The 22,933-nt window shown below is 37.8% G+C and overlaps 2 protein-coding genes across 10 annotated transcripts in view; one reads left to right on the forward strand and one right to left on the reverse strand.

Moving 5' to 3' along the window:
• myo6a (myosin VIa) overlaps window positions 1-9,372 on the forward strand; it is a 36,963-nt gene extending 27,591 nt beyond the window's left edge. For 2 of the 9 annotated variants that reach the window (XM_057352551.1, XM_057352545.1), the window contains 20 exons: window positions 451-578; window positions 653-748; window positions 928-1,098; window positions 1,299-1,337; window positions 1,433-1,526; window positions 1,670-1,800; window positions 1,893-1,970; window positions 2,278-2,407; window positions 3,092-3,182; window positions 3,306-3,456; window positions 3,865-4,073; window positions 5,211-5,289; window positions 5,407-5,567; window positions 6,095-6,130; window positions 6,398-6,436; window positions 7,394-7,497; window positions 7,849-7,980; window positions 8,065-8,085; window positions 8,625-8,843; window positions 9,085-9,372. In XM_057352551.1, coding sequence (XP_057208534.1) covers window positions 451-578; window positions 653-748; window positions 928-1,098; window positions 1,299-1,337; window positions 1,433-1,526; window positions 1,670-1,800; window positions 1,893-1,970; window positions 2,278-2,407; window positions 3,092-3,182; window positions 3,306-3,456; window positions 3,865-4,073; window positions 5,211-5,289; window positions 5,407-5,567; window positions 6,095-6,130; window positions 6,398-6,436; window positions 7,394-7,497; window positions 7,849-7,980; window positions 8,065-8,085; window positions 8,625-8,843; window positions 9,085-9,284 — 2,309 coding nt within the window. In that variant the 3' untranslated portion in view covers window positions 9,285-9,372. The remainder of the gene's footprint in view (window positions 1-450; window positions 579-652; window positions 749-927; window positions 1,099-1,298; window positions 1,338-1,432; window positions 1,527-1,669; window positions 1,801-1,892; window positions 1,971-2,277; window positions 2,408-3,091; window positions 3,183-3,305; window positions 3,457-3,864; window positions 4,074-5,210; window positions 5,290-5,406; window positions 5,568-6,094; window positions 6,131-6,397; window positions 6,437-7,393; window positions 7,498-7,848; window positions 7,981-8,064; window positions 8,086-8,624; window positions 8,844-9,084) is intronic. The other 7 variants (XM_057352554.1, XM_057352546.1, XM_057352552.1 and 4 more) reach the window with 4 other exon arrangements.
• A 1,196-nt stretch (window positions 9,373-10,568) lies between these two features.
• Window positions 10,569-22,811, reverse strand: LOC130565637 (interphotoreceptor matrix proteoglycan 1). Its single transcript, XM_057352555.1, is given in 17 exon segments — window positions 10,569-11,439; window positions 11,552-11,626; window positions 14,952-15,162; window positions 15,250-15,469; window positions 15,564-16,105; window positions 16,454-17,972; window positions 18,062-18,123; window positions 18,235-18,413; window positions 18,612-18,632; window positions 18,788-18,846; window positions 18,951-19,100; window positions 19,432-19,775; window positions 20,182-20,228; window positions 20,340-20,374; window positions 20,537-20,703; window positions 21,143-21,325; window positions 22,346-22,811. Coding segments are annotated over 16 exon segments (3,873 nt in total). The 5' UTR covers window positions 22,440-22,811; the 3' UTR covers window positions 10,569-11,439; window positions 11,552-11,586.
• Between the last annotated feature and the right edge of the window lie 122 nt (window positions 22,812-22,933).

A 22,933-nucleotide genomic window follows, 5' to 3' on the forward strand; every position in this document is an offset into this window, starting at 1 on the left:
TAAAAACGTTATATTCTCTACGACTTTTTCCATTCTCATTACCGAAACAGGTAGTTTTCCACATTTAAAAAGTGTTACATGTATAATTTCCTATTGAAATCTACTTCATCGGTGTCTTATTTTGTATGATTGATAAAAACTTGCTCAGGCATCACAAAACATGCTATGGGATTGACAGTTTTAAATGGTTACGGTAATGAGATTTTTTAAGGCCTTTTTTGTAAAAAATGTTCAAATTGTGTTAAACTGTCAGTAAAGGTTTTTAAACGAATGCTTTTAAACATGTCGTACCTTGTTTAACATGAATATAAAGGAAATAAATTGTGTTTTTAAGAAAATCATGTTTGACATCTTGAGACCAATATTTCGTGACAATCACCCATGTCACACTTTATTAGACACATGAACCCTGCCTGTGTGCTTGTTTATGGAGTTGATTCTGTCATATAGATCTTGTCGAGTCTAAACTTGTTGGCATCTTGGATATTTTGGATGAAGAGAACCGGCTACCTCAACCCAGCGACCAGCACTTCACTGACACTGTACACAACAAACACAAGGATCATTTCCGCTTGACCGTGAGTCATACATCACATGTCATTTCATCGTCTTCTCTCTCTGCTTTACAAGTTAAATGTCTCTTGTCCCGCAGGTTCCCAGAAAGTCCAAGCTGACGGTTCACAGAAACGTCAGAGATGACGAGGGTTTTATTATAAGACACTTTGCTGGAGCCGTCTGCTATGAGACGGTACACACACACACACACACACACACATTCCATTAGTTGTATTCCAGCACCCTTATGGCCAATACATTGGCAGTATTCAGATGAGACGTGCACGTGACGACTGAGGTTAAATGCATCGATCTGTCTTTGAATGCTTTTGTATTTTCAGTGCATGCTAAATGTGTGACGTTGTCTTTCAGACTCAGTTTGTTGAGAAGAATAATGATGCTCTTCACACGTCACTGGCGTGTCTGGTGAGCGAGTCGAAGGATAAATTCATCGGTGAACTCTTTGAGAACTCAAACCACTCGAAAGACACCAGACAGAAAGCCGGAAAGTTGAGCTTCATCAGCGTCGGCAACAAGTTCAAGGTCTGACATCTGCGTTCATGCGCACGTTACACTCTTCGTATCATCACAGCAAACGTGCTTTATGAACATGTTATATTACACGTTAAAAGATTCCACAGAAAGTTGAACATTTGTTGTTGCATGTAATGACTGAGCGACCGTTACAATCACACACAAACAACCGTGTTTTGAGTTTTCTGTGTCATATGTGTTTCTTACAGACACAGTTGAATATTCTTCTGGACAAACTGCGCAGTACCGTGAGTTATCAGAGGCACTCATTTAGTGTTCAGTGTGAGAGACATGTTCTGGGAGACACGGGTGTTGTTCAAAGCTGCCGTGTTGTGTGTTTAAGGGTTCAAGTTTTATCCGCTGTGTAAAGCCCAATCTGAAGATGATCAGTCATCAGTTTGAGGGGGCGCATATTCTCTCACAACTCCAGTGCTCAGGTTAACACAAACACGCACCCTTACACACACACACTCTCTCTCTCCGACACACTCTTTAATCAATCACTTTAGCATGATGTCAGCAGGATGAAATGTCTCACTCTGCGTGTGTTTCACGTGTAGTGTGTGTTTGTTTCTCTCAGGGATGGTGTCAGTGTTGGATCTGATGCAGGGTGGATTCCCCTCGCGAGCGCCCTTCCATGAGCTCTACAACATGTACAAGGAGTACATGCCCTCCAAACTCACCCGTCTGGACCCGCGGCTCTTCTGTAAGGTGGGTGACGCTTTTCATCCAGTCGCCTCATCATGTTGCGTTACATGGCAGCGTTTGCTGAGGAGATGTGTCATTGTGTTGTTTCTCTACAGGCTCTATTCAAAGCTCTCGGCCTGAACGAAAAGGATTATAAATTTGGTTTGACCAAAGTTTTCTTCAGACCTGGAAAGGTGAAACATCGCTCTGTTTACTTGAATAATACTAACAGGGTCTTCCAAATCCTTTTTGAAAGGGATTTCGTTCAAGACATTCCTAATGCAAACTGTCGTTTCTGATGTTTTTGGTTGCGTTTGATATTTGGAGAAATGTGAGTTTGTCAGGTTCTGTCATCCAGCTGTTGATTCGCTGCGATACGGATCTTTTTTCTCATGTCACGTTAGGATTGCAATACAGGAAGGAGATTATTCTTCTGATAACCCTGCTGGATGCGAGCATCAGTCTGAGTGAGTTGAAGATGACCGTTATGTGTTGTGTCAGTTCGCAGAGTTTGATCAGATCATGAAGTCTGATCCGGATCATCTGGCTGAACTGGTCAAGCGTGTGAATAAATGGCTCATCTGCAGTCGCTGGAAGAAAGTCCAGTGGTGTGCGCTCTCTGTTATCAAATGTACGTCACAAAACGCTTTCAGTTCACTAATGCACTACATGCAATTCACTGTAAGTATGTCACATTTATCAAATCAAATCAATGATTCAATGCATATCGGCGCTCACCTTGTGAAACCTTTTATATCCACGTTTTTGATTTTTAATTGATGCAAAAAAATGGAAATCACCAAATATGATTAAACGGTTAACAAATCTTTTCTTTATTCACTCTGTGCCCCCAAACCAAGATGAAGGCACAAAATCATTTAAAATACCATTTCATTGTAAAGCATTCATGTATTTGTTTGCATTCAAATTTCTGTAACATTTATTATAGTTTTGATTTTAAATGAGCTTTCTAAAGTTTTAGCAATTTTGGTGTATGCTTTTGTAATTTGCTTAATTGTTGTGTTGCCATATAAGATTATTTCATTTTTATTTATTTGAGTTTTTGTTTGTTCTTATCATTTTAGCGCTTTATTTCAGTTCATTTTTGAGGCAACGTTTTTTCCCTCGTTTTTTAGATCAATACTTGATTTGATTTCAAGGAACAGAAATTTGAGTAAACCTAAATAACCTTGTTCTGTTTATTAGAAGGAAGTGAATGTTGTATAGTAGGTTTGAATATGAAAGCTACATTACTTATGATGCAAGAACATCAGTTGTAGTCATGGAGTTTATTTTGCGTGTCGTCCTCTCTCAGTGAAGAATAAGATGTTGTGTCGAAGCCGAGCGTGTGTCCAGATGCAGAAGACCGTCCGCATGTGGCTGTGCAAGAGAAAACACAAACCACGGTATCATATCAACACGCATCACTGCGTAACAACACTTACAAAATGACATCCGCTTTAAATATGACCCGTCTTTATTGATATAAGCTCTTTAAAGCCAGATGTTGAACAGTGTGTGTGTGTTAGTATTGAAGGTCTGGTGAAGGCTCGGAACCTGAAGAAGAGGATGGAGAAGTTGAATGAAGTGGTGTCTGGATTAAAGGAGGGCAAACAGGAGATGAGCAAACACATGCAGGATCTCGATACCTCTATTGACAGACACATACTCAAGCTAAAGGTGTGCGAAACGGCTTTAATATGCACGATAAATGAGACATGAAAACACATTTTAATAATCAAAGGTGAGGTCAGAATGCACCGTTGAGATGTTTTCACACTATCGGCTATCAGCCAGTGACTCCATGTCTGCTAAATGACTAAACGTAAATGTAAATATATCATGTCAGTCAAAACAGAAAATGCAATCAACGTGTGCTCTGTATATAGAAAATGTTTGAGTTTCAATATTAATAGTCGTTAAATGAATGAATAACATTCAGAAAGTTAAGAGCTATTCATTTCATCTTCACAATCGCTATCGGCCGATATCACTCTGAATAATCGCTATGGGTGGAGAAATTGACTGTCGGTGTACCTGGTTGATTTGTGTCATGTCTGTATTTAAAAGTAATGCATTTGTCTTCAGACCAGCGTCATGAGCCGCTTGGACATCGATCATGAGCATCAGGCTCTGGTGACGAGATCTCAGGAGCTGCTCAACACCATGCAGAAGAAGAAACAGGAGGAGGAGGAGATGGAGCGTCTGAAACACATCCAAGAGGAGATGGAGAAAGAGAAGAAGAGACGCGAGGAGGAGGAACAGAGACGCAAACAAGAGGAGGAGGAAAGACGTCTGTGAGTCACGCTTAACTACTGAAAACATGAAGCTTCTGCTGAAATTGAAGTCATTGTTAGTGGGACGATACTTAAAGTCCCGGTGAAATGAAAAATGACCATTTCTGTTTTTTCATGAAATATTGCAGCGTAAATAGTAAATAGTTTATCAATGTGGGTCATTCTCATTTTAAAATTCCTGTGTCCTCAAAATCTTCAGTTACTACTTGTAAGTCGCTTTGGAGAAAAGCATCTGCCAAATGAATAAATGTAAATGTAAAAGCTGAAAATGCACTTCCGCCCTCTAGTGACTATCCATCTCTAATGAGGTATGTTAGACGGCCGTTAACTCCTCCCCTTAAACTGTCCGTCTCCCAGTTCCATTTCAAATGCAACCGCTGCTTTTATACATCCAGTTAAATCGCCGTGAAAGCCACGCCCACTATTTCTCGGTCTACATTTCGGAAACGTGTCAGTAAAAACAATCTTAACTTCTGGTTCACGGGGACTTTTTTTTAAGTATCTGTACTTGACGAGAGTGCTTTTACTTTGGAAAACTATTTCGCTACATAATAAAGCACATGTCATGCGTATAGTCCACTACATTTCATGAATACATTTTACATGTTTTTTTTATCTTTAATACAGAATTGAAGTACATCTAGTACTTTCCACCTTTGAAAAGTAGTAAAACATCAGAAGTAAAAGTACAAGATTTGAGCTTGTACTTGAGTATTTAAAGGTATTAAAAACGACATTTATTCCTGAAATGTAGTGGAGTAAAAACTATGATATTTGTAAAAATACAGATATTTAAAGCTGTACTTGAGAGTAAAAATACATGAGGAATGTCCACCTCTGTTATTTGGCAAAAATCAAATATGGCGACAGCAGTTCAGTCACATGATACTTGAGAACCAATAGCATTAGTTTCATCCACATAACTTCCGAGATGAAGATTTCGACTTTGATTCTTTATCAAAGGGATCAAATGACAATAGAACATGTAGCACAACAGTCCTTTGGATGACTTTCATAACATGCTTCTGTGGTTTATGACTTGAGAGTGAGACAAACTCATTACTTCCTTCACGTTCATCAGAAGGGAAAGAACAGTCTGTCTTTACATGATTGAAGTGGTGTGTGTCTGTCTCTCAGGAAAGCAGGGATGGAGCTGAAGAGGAAACAGGAAGAGGAAGAGCGTAAGAAACGTGAGGAAGAAGAAAAGAGACTGCAGGTCAGCTCACGCTCGCACACTCCTACTCTTTCTTTTCTTGTCCCTGAAAGGACGTCTATCTCCACACAAATTTCCTCCTCTTCTTCATGTGATGCTGGTGTTGTGTGACGTCGTCAGGAGGAGATGGAGCAGCAGCTGGAGGCGGAGCGAGAGCAGGACACGGCCCGTCAGGTGGTGCTGGAGCAGGAGCGTCGGGACCGAGAGCTCGCCCTGCGGATCGCTCAGAGTGAGGCGGAGCTGATCCCAGAAGAGTCGCCCGTGGACGCTGGACCGCGCAGGTACTGTCAGAGCGCTCTCAACCTTCAGCTCGTCTCGTTTGAGCGCAGCGGTGTTACACCTCCTGAACCCGAACCTGCACTACACAACAATAAAATGCATTACACGCACACGCACGTGTTCGTTTTCATGCAAAGCTGCACAAACGGCATCTGTGACATCTGTCAATCGTTTTTATTCCCAAGCACATGTACAGTAATGACAGTGTATGGGGCGAGACTGTGAGAAGCAGATGTGACCTCATGTCCAGAGGATCATTTAGACACTTTCACAGGTCAAACAGCACATACCTATAAATAATACATTTGAAATCAGAACCGATCATTTTGAAACGGTCTCTTCATTGTGTCGGCGGCTGTATGTTTGTGATAACGGACATTGTGACACAGATGCTGTCGACAGAGCGTCGCGTCAACGTTGCTTTAAGCTTTACTGGTGGTGGGATTGTAAATCTTACAGTATGTGCTTGAATAACTGATGGAGGTGTCCATCACCGTGTTTCATGTTTGTACTCTGTGTGTGTTTACAGCGTTGCACCACCACAAAACCTCAAGAGCTTGACCATGTAGGTTACAGTCTCAGTATTTCAAATCAAATATCATTTAGTTACAAATGATTCGATGGGCTCATTATACTAGTTATGAACTTTGTGTGAATGGAACGACAGCAGGCAAAAGGGCTTCAAATAGCGACAAATTCAGCGTTCTTAATCATTCAAGTCTCCATTTTAAATCCAAAACTGAAGGAAATTCTTTTTTTTTGTTTCTTGAAGTTTACTACTAATGTTTTGTGATGTACTAACGTGTGTGTGGTTGATCATCATGTTCTTTAGGGAAGAAATGGCGCAGGAAATGTCTGATCTTCTGGCTCGGTGGGTGGAGGGGTTTGTTTGAATTACTACATAAAAATAACCTTTTCCACAAAACAATCTGAAAAAAAACCCACTCCTATTTCATCACTTTATTCTGTTTCTGGAAGTGACGGTGATCGTTGGTCATCTGTGGTCGGTTGTTCTTTTTGATGGAATAACTCTCACAAACATGTTTGTTTGTTTTGTTGTTCATTCATAATATTTACTGCTAGTTTTCATAGTTTACCCAAGCTGCTTTTTTCACATAACACAATAAATATTTGGTCAACAGTAGTAATTAAAATTAAATAACAGAATCAAAGACATTATAATAAATATATGAAGAGTTTGGTTCCAAAAATCATATTTTTTTATTGTGCATTCCAATTAATATCAATCAAACTGCAGTTGGTTTGTTTTGATTTAAGCCGTAATAACTAAAAAAAACAGCTAACTAACACAATAAAAACATGATAAAAACATGATTTATGAAAAACAAAAACGTTTGTTATCTCATTTTGGAACCAAACTCTTCATATATTATAATCCTTTTGATATTCAATATGCACTTGAAGAGATATTTGCAAAAACAGATCAATTAAAAAATCAATGTTTCAATCAAAAACCATGTTTTTTTTTATTGTGCATTTTAATTAGGTAATACCAACTCAAAAAAAAAAAACATGATGACATAATTAAAATAGGATTTTTTTAACATTTAGTTATCTGTTTTTGCAAATAAACGCTTTATTTAATGATTTACTTTGTAATAATATTTTGTGAACATTTGTCATAATTTGTTTTTGTACCAGATAAATAATGTGTTTTAAAAAAAATAGCTGGACTATTGTTAAAACATTTTTTTGCTTTAATCAGAAAACACAGACACTTGTGTATCAGGCATCTGAATGAATCATTTGCATATTTCTCTTTTAATCCTTCCTTTGGTGTTATTTTGTTTTGCTGTTTTGGATTCAGAGCGCCACAGGTGACGGCCACAAACACTGCAGCCGATGTCAAGAAATATGAACTCAGCAAGTGGAAATATGCCGAGTTACGAGATGCCATCAATACGTCCTGCGGTGAGAATGAAACCCTTCGGTCTCTCCTCTATTACTGGGAACAAAAGAATTACAGAATACAGAATTTTCTTAAGTAGATACATATATTTTGCATGTAAATAGAAACACATTTATACAAAGTACCCTTAAAAAAAAAAAAAGTTACTTAAGTCATTTTCAGGGAACCTTTTTGTCCACTACTATCAAAGTAGTGTCCTTCATTTCTTACTAACAACATAACTCCCGTAATTATTTGTTCTTTACATTATATGATTTAGTTTGGGATGTTTATAGAAAAGAAAAGAACTTCCAGAGTAATCTAATGTCAATGGGTAGAAATGTCTTTCATACCTCTGTGTTGTTTCTCTGTAGATATCGAGCTGTTGGCTGCGTGTCGCGAGGAGTTTCACCGCAGATTGAAGGTTTATCACGCGTGGAAGTCAAAGAACAAGAAACGCAATGCTCAGGATGACCAGCGAGCGCCGAAGGCCGTCACAGAGTACGGTAAGAGATCACACCGCTGACACAAGTGTCTTTCCTCTGTCCCGCGTGAGGATAAAACCTTTCCTCTGTTTTATTTTGGAATAGTTGATATCAAAGGCTTCAGAGGTAAGACCAAAACAATAACCCAGCGGCTGAAACGAAACTAAATGAACTGCGAATAAAACACAGTAACTCGCTAACTAACCTAAACCAACGCAAAGCAATATTTAAAATAATTACAGTTGATAGAACATCACTGACAGATCAACATTTAATACTGTATATACAGTAAATGATCGAACAAAACTGATCAAATATAATCCATTAATTGAATGTCTTTTTATCGTGGAAACGTTTTTAACGCTTGAGCGTCTGTCACAATTGACTTACATTGTAAACAAACATTTTAAGAAAGGTAGGCTTAACAAAGTGATGCTGAGTAAGTAATGACAAAACTTTCATTTTTATTCAAACTGACCCATTAAAAGTTAAATATATAGTTCAAATCAACATGTTCCCGATTGGTCACTTAATGTTTTATTTTGTCACGTCTGGTTATAATGGTGCCCACGAAACATGACAAGACCATGTCATAGGAGCATGCATACGTTATATATAGCATAAGCATTACAGACAGTGTTCATACGAGGTTTCTTGTCCTCCAGCACAACAGAACCCGGTTCAGGCCGCCTTGCCTCGACAGCAAGAAATTGTGCTGAACAGACAGCAGCGCTTCTTCCGTATTCCCTTCGTCCGACCCGGAGATCAGTTCAAAGACCCTCAGAACACAAAGAAAGGCTGGTGGTACGCTCACTTCGACGGACCCTGGATAGCTCGACAGATGGAGCTTCACCCGGATAAACATCCCATTCTGCTGGTGGCAGGTCTGATTTACTCCTTCACTCTCTAGTACACAATTAGTGAAACCTGTGTTCGTTCATGATGTCATTTTTGGAATACTGAATTTAGACAGTAGGGCTGCAAGATATATTGAAATCGTAAATGTGCATATAGCAGTAGTTTGCAATGACTGCAAGGTGTAGTAAATGTTAAGTCAGTGTGTCTCTGTTCGTGTGTAGTTTGACAACTGAATGTGCGGTGTTTCTTCACTGTTTGTGTTCGCAGGTAAAGATGATATGGAGATGTGCGAGTTGAGTTTGGACGAGACGGGTTTGACACGGAAGCGCGGCGCTGAGATTCTGCCCCGCCAGTATGAGGAGATCTGGGAGCGCTGCGGAGGAATTCAGTACCTCAGAAACGCCATCGAGAGCAGACAAGCCCGACCCACATACGCCACTGCCATGCTGCAGAGCCTGCTGAAATAAATAAACAAACACACACAATAAATCAAACCGACTAAACAATAAACACACACACAATAAATCAAACAAAATGAACAATAAACACACACAATCAATAAAACTGAATAAACATGTACACGTACACAATAAACACACACACAATAAATAAAACCGATAAACACACATGCTGCAGAATCAGCTGAAATAAACAAACAACACACACAGTAAATAAAATATAATAAACACACATGCTGCAGAGCCTGCTGAAATAAACAAACACACACACACACAATGAACACACACAATAAATAAAATGGAATAAACAATAAACACACATGCTGCAAAACCTGCTGAAATATACAAACAACCCACACACACAATGAACATACACACAAACAATAAACACACACAGACACTCATGCTGCGGTCTATACACACACACACACACACACACGCGTCAGCTCTTTAGTTTTTGTCTGACAATAGACTGCCAAGTCTCACATGACCAGCATCACTCCTACAAGAGTTCATTTGAGTTTTTTATGCTTTTTGTTTTAACTGACAGTAGTTGTTTAGTATATCTATTTGAAATCCTCTGTTCTAGTTTTCTCATTATTTGAATTTCTGCTAGATTGAATCGTTGTGTTGATTTACTGTTCTTGACAGTGTGATTGCCTTTAAACTGCCTCTTAATATGATTCCTGTAATATTTTTGCTATACGATGACTTGCATTAATCCACTGGCAATGTTCCTTTGGAGAAGTTTAAAACAAGTGTGTGTGTTTTTTCATAACATGCAGATGTAAATACTGATACAGTCAGCACTTTACACTATTCACAGTTTAACTGCTTGCAAGTCTTTCCAAAAAATAATAGTCACAAATGCGATGACTCTGGTAATGAGGACTAAATTATGACTTTTGAATGAAAAACGTTTAATAAAAATAATGATTTTAATAACATCGTTCTCATGATATTGTGATCATTTAAACATCGTAACACTAGAATCGAGACACAACATGATGGACGACTCGTGGGGCTTCAGCAAATTATGCAATAAAACGCATCAAGTGTGACTTGGACCAAATGTGTAGAAGAGCAATATACAAATGAGATTTCTATCGGTTGTGTACGAAGATAAACAAGGTTGTCAGCATGACGTCAATAAAGTTGTGTTTTCTTTTCACCTCGTTCAAATGTGTGAAACAAACAGTTGTTGATATATTTACAATAATATGTATTGTATAGTTTATGCACGCATGAATTACACGAGATCACATGCGAAATGTGGTGACATGAACAAAAACGTGTCATGTGATGCCATGAGTTTTTCCATAAGAATATACATACACACACAAAAATACCCAGAGATTTTATATCCGGTTTCGCTTCCAGTCAAAAGCATTTTCTAAATCAATCTAAACTGATCAGGGATTCACTTCCTTAATAATACTAATACTAGAACAATTAATACTTAATAATACTAATAACCAATTAATACTTAATAATACTAATAACTAATTAATACTTAATAATACTAATAAAAGAACATTATTACAAGAATCATCTTAGTCTGCCTGCAAATTGACATTTTATAAAAATGTATTTTTCAAAAATAATTGTAAAATATAATTTGTGTTATCAGTTTACAAATGACTCATTTATAAGCATTAATCTAAATATTCCAACTCAATCTTGATTTAACCATCGCAATACTTAGTTGTCAAAATTGAGTCGTTTTTCATAATGATCCGTCGTCTCATAACATGAATCTGTTTGTAAAGGTTTGTTTTCACTGCGACCACACTAAAAAGATACAAAATGTCTTCAATATGCATTCAAGATATTTGATCAATTCTATTCCTACATCACATCACAATGATTTCCCCGACTAAAGAACAGATTATAAAAGTAAAACGCATTATGAGTGCATTCTTTATCACAGGACCGAAGAATCATCTCATGTCTGCAGCTTCAAACATTTCCATCTGAAATATCAGTGAGTTTCTGAATGTTTCCATGAGAATGACACGTAAAACGTTCAGTAAACTGCATGTAGAATTCATTATCTGTTCTAGACATTTGGCCTCTTGTTCTGAAGTCGTCATGGTTTGTAGGATTATGGGATGTACATACATCTAAACCTCTTTTCATGGCTGGACAAGCACACGTCCCATCTCTAAAAGAAAGAAGTTGTTTTGCATTAATGTCTGCGATATTTATTTAGAGGTAAATTCTACAACTTTAAATTCTGTACAAAGATGCAAAGATAACGTAAGATCTGCTCCTACCTGATAAAAGTGATAAATGTAGAAATCGTCTGAAATTAACTGGTCAGGCCTGGTATGGTGGTCTGCTCTCGCTCTCTAGAAAACAAAGACAAAACATATGAACTGAGTGAAGGCCAGATGTCAAACAATAAAGACAAACATTAAGATAAGCTGAAGAAAAAAAAACAAGTCACATATCACAAAGACTACATGAGGTCTGAAGTATGACTGTAAAAAAATTGTAAAAGCTTCTTGATTTGTGCTGAAAATGATGGAAAGTAAAGTACGTTTTTTTTGTTCCTCGAGTCCTGTTATGGGGCAAAAACCTTTTTATTACAAATGCTTCAACTGCATTACAATACTTTAGCAAAAACAAGATTTATGATTGACATTGCTTAAAAATGCTTGCAAGGCAGCAAAAACAGTAATGAAGCATTTTGTCGGGTGCCCAGACTGTCAAACATCTGAAAGAGCAGATATGTTTCTTTCATACCTTTTTAAAGAGAGACATTTAATAATTGGTCAGACCTGGACATTGAGGGCCATGGATTCATTTTTAAAAGAAATGAACTCCACAAAACTGCACTTGAATAACTTTTAACGGGATATGCTTCGGGTGGTCAGAAAATCAGAGAAATTTTGATAGTAAATTCAATTGCTTTTACTGTAAATGTTAAATATTAAATATATCTACAAAGTGAGGTATCGTCTTAAAGATGATTGCTTTCAGTGATTCGGAATTTTACAAGTTCCTCTTAAACTGACATTCTGAAATTTCCTTATGAAATCATCAGATATGCAAAGATACTTATGACCTAATAAGATATCTACACTGTAAAAAAACCTCCGTAAAAAAACAGAAATTTTCTGTCAGCTGGAGTGACAGAAATATACCGTAAAAGAATAGTTTTTCCTGTAAAATTACAGGATACAAGGATCAAGAATAACTCGTTTTCCCCGTTTTTCTTGTAAATTTACTGTCTTTTTCTGTAATTTTACCGTTTTTGACCGTATTTCAAAAATAAACTGTAAAAATAAAAAAATCTTGTAAAAAAATTTCTGACAGCTGGAATGACAGAAATATACAGTAAAATAAAATTTATTTCATATAAAATTACAGGATATAAGGATATATAATAAATATTCACCCGTTTTTCAGTCTTATTCTGTAATTATAAGTTTTTTTGACAGTATTTCAGTAAAATTCTGTAAAATTTCGTTTTTTTTTACAGTGTACATCCCGACATCACGGCGTATCTGAAATCCATTATGATGTAATCCGATATCCAGATGTTGTTCTGTGACAGACACCTACCCCGTTGAGCACATTGACTATGATCAGCCTGAAGAAACTCAAAATCTGCCTGTTGGGCCAGTCAGTGCTCAACCGGAGTTGGACATCAGTAAGCCTGAACCTGAGTTGATGTTGATGTACCCATCATAAGCCATCCAAAATGTCAAATGTGATTATAATCATGAAAGATTATGATGTCACAGACATTTAAACATGCTTATTATGCAGATTTTCAAGCATTTAATTTTATCAATCAATAAAAAAACTTTGTAACCCAGCTAACAAAAATATGTTTTAAGAACGTTTTGCTAACATTTCCATTGTAAAAACATTTCTGAATGTTTTAAATGTTCCACTTACGATGTAAGATTATTTTTAATTCCAACATTTGTATGTTTAGTAATTGCATCATGTTGACAACATGCACTTTTAATGTATTTGATAACTTAAAGGATTTAGGTTTATAAGACCAAACATAGATTTACATACTGTACATAAAACTGAATTAACTTCAGAAAGCTATGGAAAGGAAAAAGATGTAATGGGCCTACAGCTGCCTTGCAAACATATAAAAGCGTCTTTAGAAACATCAGGATGTGAATGTGTGATGCCTGCGGTTCAGCCCAGTGTTTGATACAAGACCCGTGTCAGTGAATGAAATACTGCTAAAAGAATTACTCGCTCAATAATTCTACTTGTAGAAAATGGGCATTTTTTTGACGGGCTGGGATCCTGTCCAAGAAAAAGACTTCTCCTCAAGAGACAAAAGGCACAGAATAACAGAGGAAAGAGATATAAGAGAGGCAGTATACTGTGTGTATGCAACAGACATGACATGAAGAATAAACAGTAAAAAAAATTTAAAGGGATAATTCACCCAAAAATGAGGAATCAAAGAACATCAAAATCAAGAACATCGACATGTAGATAAAGCAACAACAAATCTTATTGGTTCTTGTGTGTCTTGTGACTAAAATTAAAACACATTATTTTGTTTCTCATCAAACCCTGTTGGATTCCTTTAAAGTTAGTCACAAGTATTTACTGATACTTAATTTTATGGTATTTAATTTTTTTACTTTTTTCCATTTTGTGTTATGAAAAAGATCAAAAAGTCTGCAAATAATGAATAACATGTTTGTTTTTGGGTGAACTATCTCCAAACATTGTAAACATCTCGATAAAAAAAATGTATATGCTTTTTAAACCTTTATCACCAGTACATCGTGCCAATACAAGATTGTCCCAGGTACAGTGCTGTTGCACAGTTATGATTTATTTTTTGTTTGTCCTGAATCAGAAATCCAGACTTGCTACTGCTATCACTGTTTATATTCAAATAGAAATGCTATTCGTGCATAAGTTGCTGAAATGTGAATACCTCGTCGAATTGAGAGACATCAAATGTAACATTTACGTGTACGTACTGTTTTCTTTACACAACACAACAAATGATCTAAGCGCAAAGATTTCAAACACTCGGACGAAGAAAGATCCGCTTACACTAGAGTTAGTGTCTTTCTGGTCCGTACACATATCCTGCACAAAGATAACAAGAGAGTAATGATGGCATATTGAAAGGCCAGAGCCCCCACGAGGAACACTAGAGAAAGAAAAGGGTCTAGAGAGGCACGGAGACCAGCTCTGCACATCTCTCCCCGAGAAAGTGCCAGAATTTACCTACGGGACATCTAAAGGGTCGAGAGATTCCTCACAAATGATAGATACGATAATACTTCAAATGCCTTAAAATTTGGCTAAGAACGAGGTATTATGTTGGCGGCAATAGCTCTGTGGTTAGTACATTCATGGCGACCCGAGTTCGATTCCCATCTTGAGAGTCTTTTGCCAATCTCGCTCCCTTATCTCCGCCCAATGCTTTCCTGTCAGCTCTTTGCTGTCCTGTTAAAGCATAAAAAGCCCCTATAACATAACTTGAGGGATCATAAAAGCAGCTCACTAGATATTAACAGCCAAGTAATGCTCAGAAACTCGATGTAGCTAACTGATTGATGTTTAAACAAGAACATTTCTTTAACACCGTGTTTGAATTGAACGTCAGCATGTCATTCAGAGTAAAGTGTGTTCTAACTGGTCACAGCTATCTTGGGTTGTTTGCTAGGGTACCTGCAAGCGGCACCATGCCCTGGCACAATCTCACACTCTCCTCCATTGAGACAGAAATCCGTCTGGACAACACAGAGGCTCTGGCATGGCGATCCGTCCAGCGTCATGTAGCCTGGATCACACAAACATTGCGCTTCCTTTGTCCAGAGGTTCACCGTGCATTTGGAAAATTCGTTACAGGCGAGAAACTTGCAGGGGTCCGCTTCATCCGCTGCAATGAAAGAACAAAATGAATCTCATTTGTACCCATTCTGGCTTGAAATGAACAGACGTGGTCTGATGTGCCCGTGACTCTCACCTGGTTCTATATCTAAAGAATGACTGTCGATCTTTATGTCCAAGCGTCGAGCTGCAGCATCACAGAATTCCTCCAGGACGCACTGGACAGCCTGAGTGACGTTGTAAGGCACGGATTTGCCGAATTTCACCTTGCTGTTGACCACCACGCTTCCATTTCTGAAGTTCAGGATCTCAAACTGCTTAAAGCCTGTTAGGTTAGACTGTAGATAAGGGAGCAGCTGTCACAGAGAACACAAAAGCTTATGTTATTTATGTACACCTTGGGAAAGCAAAGTTTTGAAAACAGTATCAAGAAACCAACAACTGACTCACCAGTTCAATAAATCGGTTTTCCAGTGATCTGTATTCCGAAGAGTTCTTGTTAAAAAGATCTTCTGAGAACACAATGTTAGTGACACGCAAGCTAAAAAACACAACAAGCTCTTTGCTGTTGCTAGCTGTGGTCATTGAGGGAGTTGTCATGTACTTGAGTGATGGTGCCCTTGTTGTCATCAAGGGACGTTCTTCATCTGGAAAAGAATATGTAACGTCATAACTCAACCAGTCAATGGTCTCTGTACTTACTACATCCAAGTCTTTCAAATGAATAGGTTCCTCAGTTTCCACATTGTGCACATTGTCCAGCTCTGCAGGTACAGTGGCCTGGACAACAGGTGATTGTGTTTTTTCAGTTGGAGAATCATATTCCTCTTTGACGGGTGTTGAAGTGAGCACGGATTCATCTGTAAAAACTGCTTCAAGAAGTCAATGGTCTTCAGTTAAAGTTGTCAAGGATGGAAGGGCCGCAAGTGTCTCAGCAGGTTGTGATACAGTCTCGTCAGTATGTTCTACAGGGACTTTGTCTGTTTTAGTGTCTGGAAAACCAATAGTGACATTCAGTTACATTGCATTCACTGTCATACTCTACTGTCCTGTTCTGCTTTCAAGGTACCTTTAACATAAACCTTGCACCTTCAATCCTTCTCAACTCTGCTGTATTTTCATAAGAATTTGATTGTTTTACAGTACAGAGATCAGTGGTTTGGAACTATATACATCTATCACTGGGATCTATTTAGTGTCTGGATCCTGACAGTCCAAGTTGTTTTGTTTTAGTGTCAGGATCCAGTTACTTCTGTATTTTCCAGATTGTGTGTGTTTTGATTTATGTATGTGGCTTTGTGTGTGTGTTATGGTCTTGCACTTGTGAATCAAACCCTCACCTGTATGTGAGATCTCTGGCTCCTCACTTAGAAAGTCTTTATCTTCCTTTGAATCTGGTGCAGTGATCATTTCAGGTAAAGAGTCTGTTGCAGTTGATATAGTAGATTGAACATCAGCCACAGTCTCCTCTGGTTCTACAGTCTTGCCCTCTGGAACAATGAATGGAATCTCTGGAGCTTCCTCTATAAACTCAGGTTCAGGCTTACTGATGTCCAACTCCGGTTGAGCAATGACAGCTGGCCCAACAGGCAGATTTTGAGTTTCTTCAGGCTGATCATAGTCAATGTGCTCAACGGGGTAGGTGTCTGTCACAGAAATCCTTGGTGGTTCAATCTTGATCATCTATACAGGAGGTTCAGTAGATTTGGGTACTTCACTTGCCATCCCCAAATCATGTTCTTCAGTGTTGATCTGTTCCAGTTCTGATCCATGAGTCTCTCTTTGAAGTTCCACAACATCTCCATCCACTTCTTTAGGTTCTATTAAATGAGGTACTTCAAGTTGCGGTACTTCAAGTTGCGATACTTCAGTTGTGCCCATTGGATCAGTTATCTCAACAGCATCTTCAACCTCTTCATTGGTTTTATGTTCCTTATTTTCCTCGTTGTCTGGTTCTATGACAACAATCTCCTCCTTTTGTTCCTCTACATCCTGCTTGCTTGATTTTACAGTCTTATCTTCCTCTGGTTCCACCAAAACTGGTTGTAATGTGTCATACTCAACTAGAAACTCTGTTGCTACAGTCACTTCTGCAGGTCCTAACACCTGATCATCAGAATTCACAGTATTGTCTTCTGGTTCAGTTACCTCTACAGGCTCAACCGTGAGTATATCAACTTCAGACGTAGTCTCATTTTCTGGTTCAGTCAACACCACTTCAGTGTCCTCTTCGTTCTCTGCCATTACAGGATTCACTGGTTGTGGCACCTCCGGAATTTCATTAGAATCTGTCACATCGGGTAAGAAATCATTTGGCTCAGTTGACGGTTGCAGGGTGATGCTGGAGTCAGTGGTGAAAGGTAACTTGGGTTCCTCAGTCTTTAGAGTAACCGTCGTTGCAGTGGTGAACAAAATGTGGGTGGTGGTTACTAGGTTAAATATAATGTCATCTGGTATGGTCTTTATATTAAAGTCGCTGTCTGGTGAAGGGTTCAGTGTTGTCCCAAGCAGTTCATCACTTGGAGCTAGTGAGAGATTATCTGAAGCTGATGGAGTCAGATTGTTGTCTTCATCTGTAGTGAGAATTGTTTTGCTGTCTCCCTCACTAGGAGCTCCCTCTACAGGTGGGGCCGGTAGATATTCGGTTATGAGTTCGCTTGTTTCACCTTGAACAGTTTCAAGCGTGTGTATAATGACCGCTTTATTCTCAGGTTCCATTGTTGGTTTCATTGTTATGGTTGGGGCGAAAGTTGAAGCCATTGTTGAATCCAAAGCATTATCATAACCATCCAATGAAACAGAAACTTTGGTTCCTTGTGTTGGAGAACTAAGGTCTTTGCTTGAATCTTGATCGGAGGACTGCAAATTAACAGGTGTATGTTTATTTTGTTGGTTAGCTTCATAAGAATGAAATATGCTAGTGCTATGATGTGTATTAGCAAAGTCACCTCAGTTATGATGTCTTCAGAAACCTTGGTGACGGACATCAATGTTGTGGAAGGTTTCCTGCCTGATGAGAAACAATGTACACAAAAGACAAAGCCCATGTTATGAAGTTCAACATGCTAACCAAACAAGACTTCTTTTGGAATCGTGTTTTCTTCCCAATGTATCCATTTACCTGTGTCAAATGTCAACGAGTTCAGATCGAGAAGAGATGCCTTTTCCCTGAGAGCTTTAACTACCGTATCCTTCACGCTATGTCCTGCAAACGAAACAACTGTGTCTGAACTTTCCTCAGCAATGTTTGCTGTGAGGGCCTCAAAAACCACTGTATAGGCCACTGATATTCTTCCAACCCTACGGAGATATGAACAACGAATGGATGGATAGACAGAACTGTTAGATTAGTAAAACAGTCCATGCAGAGTTATGGGTTCTCAAGACCAGTATCAAGAACCACTGATCTAGACTATACAATATACTTTTCCTTGAACCAAATGAAACTTCAAAAAAATGTGGGGACACTATATAGTGCAGTAAACGTCACTTTATTACCTCTCAGAAGCTTTAGTCTCACTTGTATGCAAAAAAGGAAACAAAAGAAACAATCAAATTAGAGTTAATGTGATGCATAAAGAGCAAAGGTGTTTTGCCATTTTATAGATAAAACAGTACAAAAGAAAACAGGGCTTGAAGACTAGAACCTCAGTTAATAAATTGAATAGACATACCTAATCTTTAACACCTGTACATCAATAAATCCAGGTATGCCTTCAAAAGCATGTTGCATCTGCAAAAAACAGAGAAGTGTGCAGTTCAACATATAATATACGAACATCTACATCCCCTTCTTAACTGTGAGCTGCTCCGGGTTAAATACATGTAGTTTAGTACCTGCTCCTGGAGATGTCGTGACAGATCGTGAAACTGAGGTGAATCTGTGTCTGTCAGTATCTCTTGGTACCCAGAATCCATCAGTGTGATGCTGAACTCTATGACCTGATGAACCGGCTGCTCGGGAACTATATTTGGAAGCTCTGACTCCTGTACAAGCAACAGAGGAACCATTAAACAAAAATGTAGGTAGTTTTACAATTCTGCTATAGGTTTTCTAGCCCAACTGTCTGTTAGGCTTCTATTCTTCTATTTATTTTATATTATATTCATACTTCATTACATGTCCGTCTTTCAAAGTAGAACATAATCAACAACCATTGAAAATATAAGTCTTTAAGTTATGGAATATATAAATGGTTTTGTATCTGTTTAGGTATGTGACTTGTTCTAGTCAAATGTTAAGCTGGCTTGCCATATTATGCTATAATGATTCTGAACACCACCATTTAATAAACCAATTGGTCCAAACATACAGTACCTGTGATGCAGAAGAGCTGTCTGTAGGAGTGTCGACAGAAGTAGATTCAGTAGATTCCGTTGATTCGGTAGGTTCAGAAGTTTCGGTAGGTTCAAAAGGTTCAGTAGTAGATTCTGAAGTTTCAGTAGTAGATTCAGTAGTGGAATCAGTAGATTCGGTAGGTTCCATAGATTCAATAGAAGTTTGTGAAGATTCAGTGATAGATTCAGTTGGTTCAGTGATAGATTCAATACGTTCAGTGATGGATTCAGTTGGTTCAGTAACATATTCAATAGGTTCAGCAGTAGAATCAGCTGTGGGTGCAGATTCATCTACTTCTGGTTCAGTCTGGTCTTTCTCTGGACCTGAACAATAAAGATTCAGATCAGTTTACCTGAAAGGCTAACACTTAAAGAGATACTCCACCCAAAAATGAAAATTCTGTCATGATTTACTTCCCCCTAGTTGTTTCAAACCTGTATAAATTTATTTGTTCTGATGAACACACAAAAGACGATATTTAAAAGAATGTTTGTATTTAAACAGTTCTGGGGCACTACTGACTTCCATAGTAGGGAAAAAAGATTGGTTGTCAATGGTGACCCAGAAGTGATTAGTTTCCCATTTTCTTCCAAATATATTCTTTTGTGTTCAACAGAACAAAGAATTTTAGACCGTTTTGGAACAACTTGAGAATGAGTAAACACTGAGAGAATTTTCATTTTTGGGTGAACTGTTCCTTTGAGCAAAAAACAAAACAAATCTGTATACCTTCTGTTCTTTGTGCTTCATCTGTTACTGTTTTTTTGGTTACTGTTCTATAAATTAAATAAAAATAACAGGTATCACTAAAAATTCTTAGTTTATAATTTTTATATACATGAAAATGAAATAGTCAAACAGAAAAAGAATTAGTGATTCAATCTTACTGTTCTTTTACTTGTTCATTATTCAGATTCACCCTCTGTAAAGCAAAAAGGAAATATATTACAGAACAGAACTCAAACTATATTTTAGTCATCAAGTCCTTAATAACACAGTGACATTTCTGCACGCTGACATTGATCAATTATGAACTATTTGCTCCGAAACAACTTTAAAAACCTTATCATGTAAGTTTGTTTACCCTGTAAACCATGTCGATGTGTTCCTGAGAACTGCTGAAGTTTATGGCCAGATCAGAGATAAACAAGGACTCATGCTGGCACGTGTGAACCCATTTCTGATACTCGGAACTGCTGGGAATTCTGTCCAGAAAGATCCGGAAAGCCTCCCACACGGCCTCCTGGCAAACTGACAAAGGTGAGGAATAAATGTGATCAATTTCACTAGATTTACTTAGATCCTCGTATCTCCATATTTTGTGATTTTTATTTTTTGTAATACATTGCTCTTTTTAGTCAGCGTTTATGTTTGTCACTGGGTTTTGCAAATATTTAACTGATAAAAAGTGCTTGTCAACTTTGACAACACAGTATTTAATCATTAAAAAGTACTGTGTTTTTTCCATTTCCTGAAAACAGCAAATTTGGACATACAAGGTTTTGGAAGGACAGCGACGATATTCTTTCAATGCTGAATTAGGTGTTCTGTATATGAAATCAATCTAGAATATTTCATATTTGCTGATGATCAGAAACATCAACATGCAGAATCACAGGCAGAAATGTTTGTGGTAATCTTTCTTTAATAAAAGCAGGGTAAAGCAGTTTTGTGTCAGACGTTTGTTTACCTCTCAGTGTGTAGTACGCTTGGTGACTTGCTATGACATCTCTCACTGATTCCTGAGGACAAACCTTCACCTCAGAGTGGAAGAACTCTGACCGTTTGATTCGACGTTGTTCCATTTCAAATAAAGTCCTCATCCCAGAATTCTGCTTCGGTGGACTCAGCAGGTTTGTCGGGTTGAGTACGTCTAATAAAAATAAATAAATAATTTTACATGGAAAATGTACAATTATGTAAAAAAACTAACATTTTCGGGCAAAAAATATTTTTCAAATCAAATCAAAAATACGTGAAGAATTGTTAAAAAAAATAGTAAAACAAGTTTAACATTATACGTGAACAATCTGTAAAGAAATAACAATAAAATGACAGTTAATGCAAACAAATTTTTTGTCTAGGTTAATCTTTGAAGAACATGCTGTTGTTAAACATGGCATGATTTCTGATGTCAGAGTAAAGTAAAGTCCCCATGAAATCAAAACTAAAGCGTTGTGTATTTTAATATTTCAGAGTGTTAGATTATCGATAAACTATAATGTGCTTCAAAAAGTTTACAAAAATCGCATCAAGAAGATATCAGCCTCTCACAAAAAGTGTCTAGAATTTTGATGACAACACTCTGCACTAGCTTCTCATCAAATTTCTCGTCTAATCGAACTTTGTCATATTCTGAATTCTGAAATCAGCTACTTGTTTAAGGTTCGTAAAATCTTTTCTGTCGATGAATGCTATAAATCCTTGAGTTTCTAGTTACTGTTTAAAACAAAGTTTGTTTAAAATGCTGCAACATTCATTTACATATGACCAGTCCAATTGAGTTGCAGAAAATTCCCTCATTGTCCACACAACCCATGTCGCTCCAAATAATTCTGATTTTTTTCTGTGGATCATAATATTAGTAATTTAACCACAATGTTAAATGAGTCATAAGTTACTCAAAATGTTAAAGCTACACTTCTTCATACAACATAAAAGCATACTGACTGTCAAGTTCAGCTGCAACTTTGCTTGTTTATGAAAAGAAATTATATTTAATGTTGTGAGTGAAATCTCAGATCTTCTTAAGCAAAGCACAAACTGCATCTTTTCAATAATACATCATACGGTTATATATAGAACAACTAAATCTTATCTCACTTGGCGTATTAAAGGAACCAGGACGACTGATGTCCTCATCAAAACATACCAGCGCAGATGTATTTCTTACCTTTAATGCATATGACAGGCAGAATAAAGAGGAATGTTGTGAAGAGTGCACATTTTAAAGACATGGTGAACTGAAGCCGTACATCCAACCCCATACTGTCTTTACACAACACAAGAAGATCAGCTTCTCAGTCCTTTTCCTCGGACACATCCGTCAGAAGCCGGAAAAGCCATGAGGTCCGATACTTGAGAGGTCAATACTGAGACCTAAAAAAAGTTTAGGTTCTCACAAAGCAGAATAGAGTAAATCTGTTGAAGGTGCAGTAGTCCAGGAGTCGAGGCATGACATTGTGTGACAGATTACGTTGAGGTAGTTAAAAAAACAAGCTCTGTTTCGGGAATAATCTGATTATCTGATGCTCAGACATAATCCCGCTTTACCCCGTGGATCCACCCACCTCATCCAATTACAGGCTTTTCCATTCAAGCATCTGTCAGTCTCGATGCCAGTCACCGCTTCAGTGCCCACAACACACCCTATGACCCGCTGTCCTCAGTCTACACCAAGAACCACACAACCTTTCTGTTGACTGAAACATCTTAAACATCTCAATTATTTAGACATCAATGAGAAAATGTAAAACGTTTG

Source organism: Triplophysa rosa, linkage group LG15 (assembly GCF_024868665.1).
Source record: "Triplophysa rosa linkage group LG15, Trosa_1v2, whole genome shotgun sequence".
Taxonomy (NCBI): Eukaryota; Metazoa; Chordata; class Actinopteri; order Cypriniformes; family Nemacheilidae; genus Triplophysa; species Triplophysa rosa.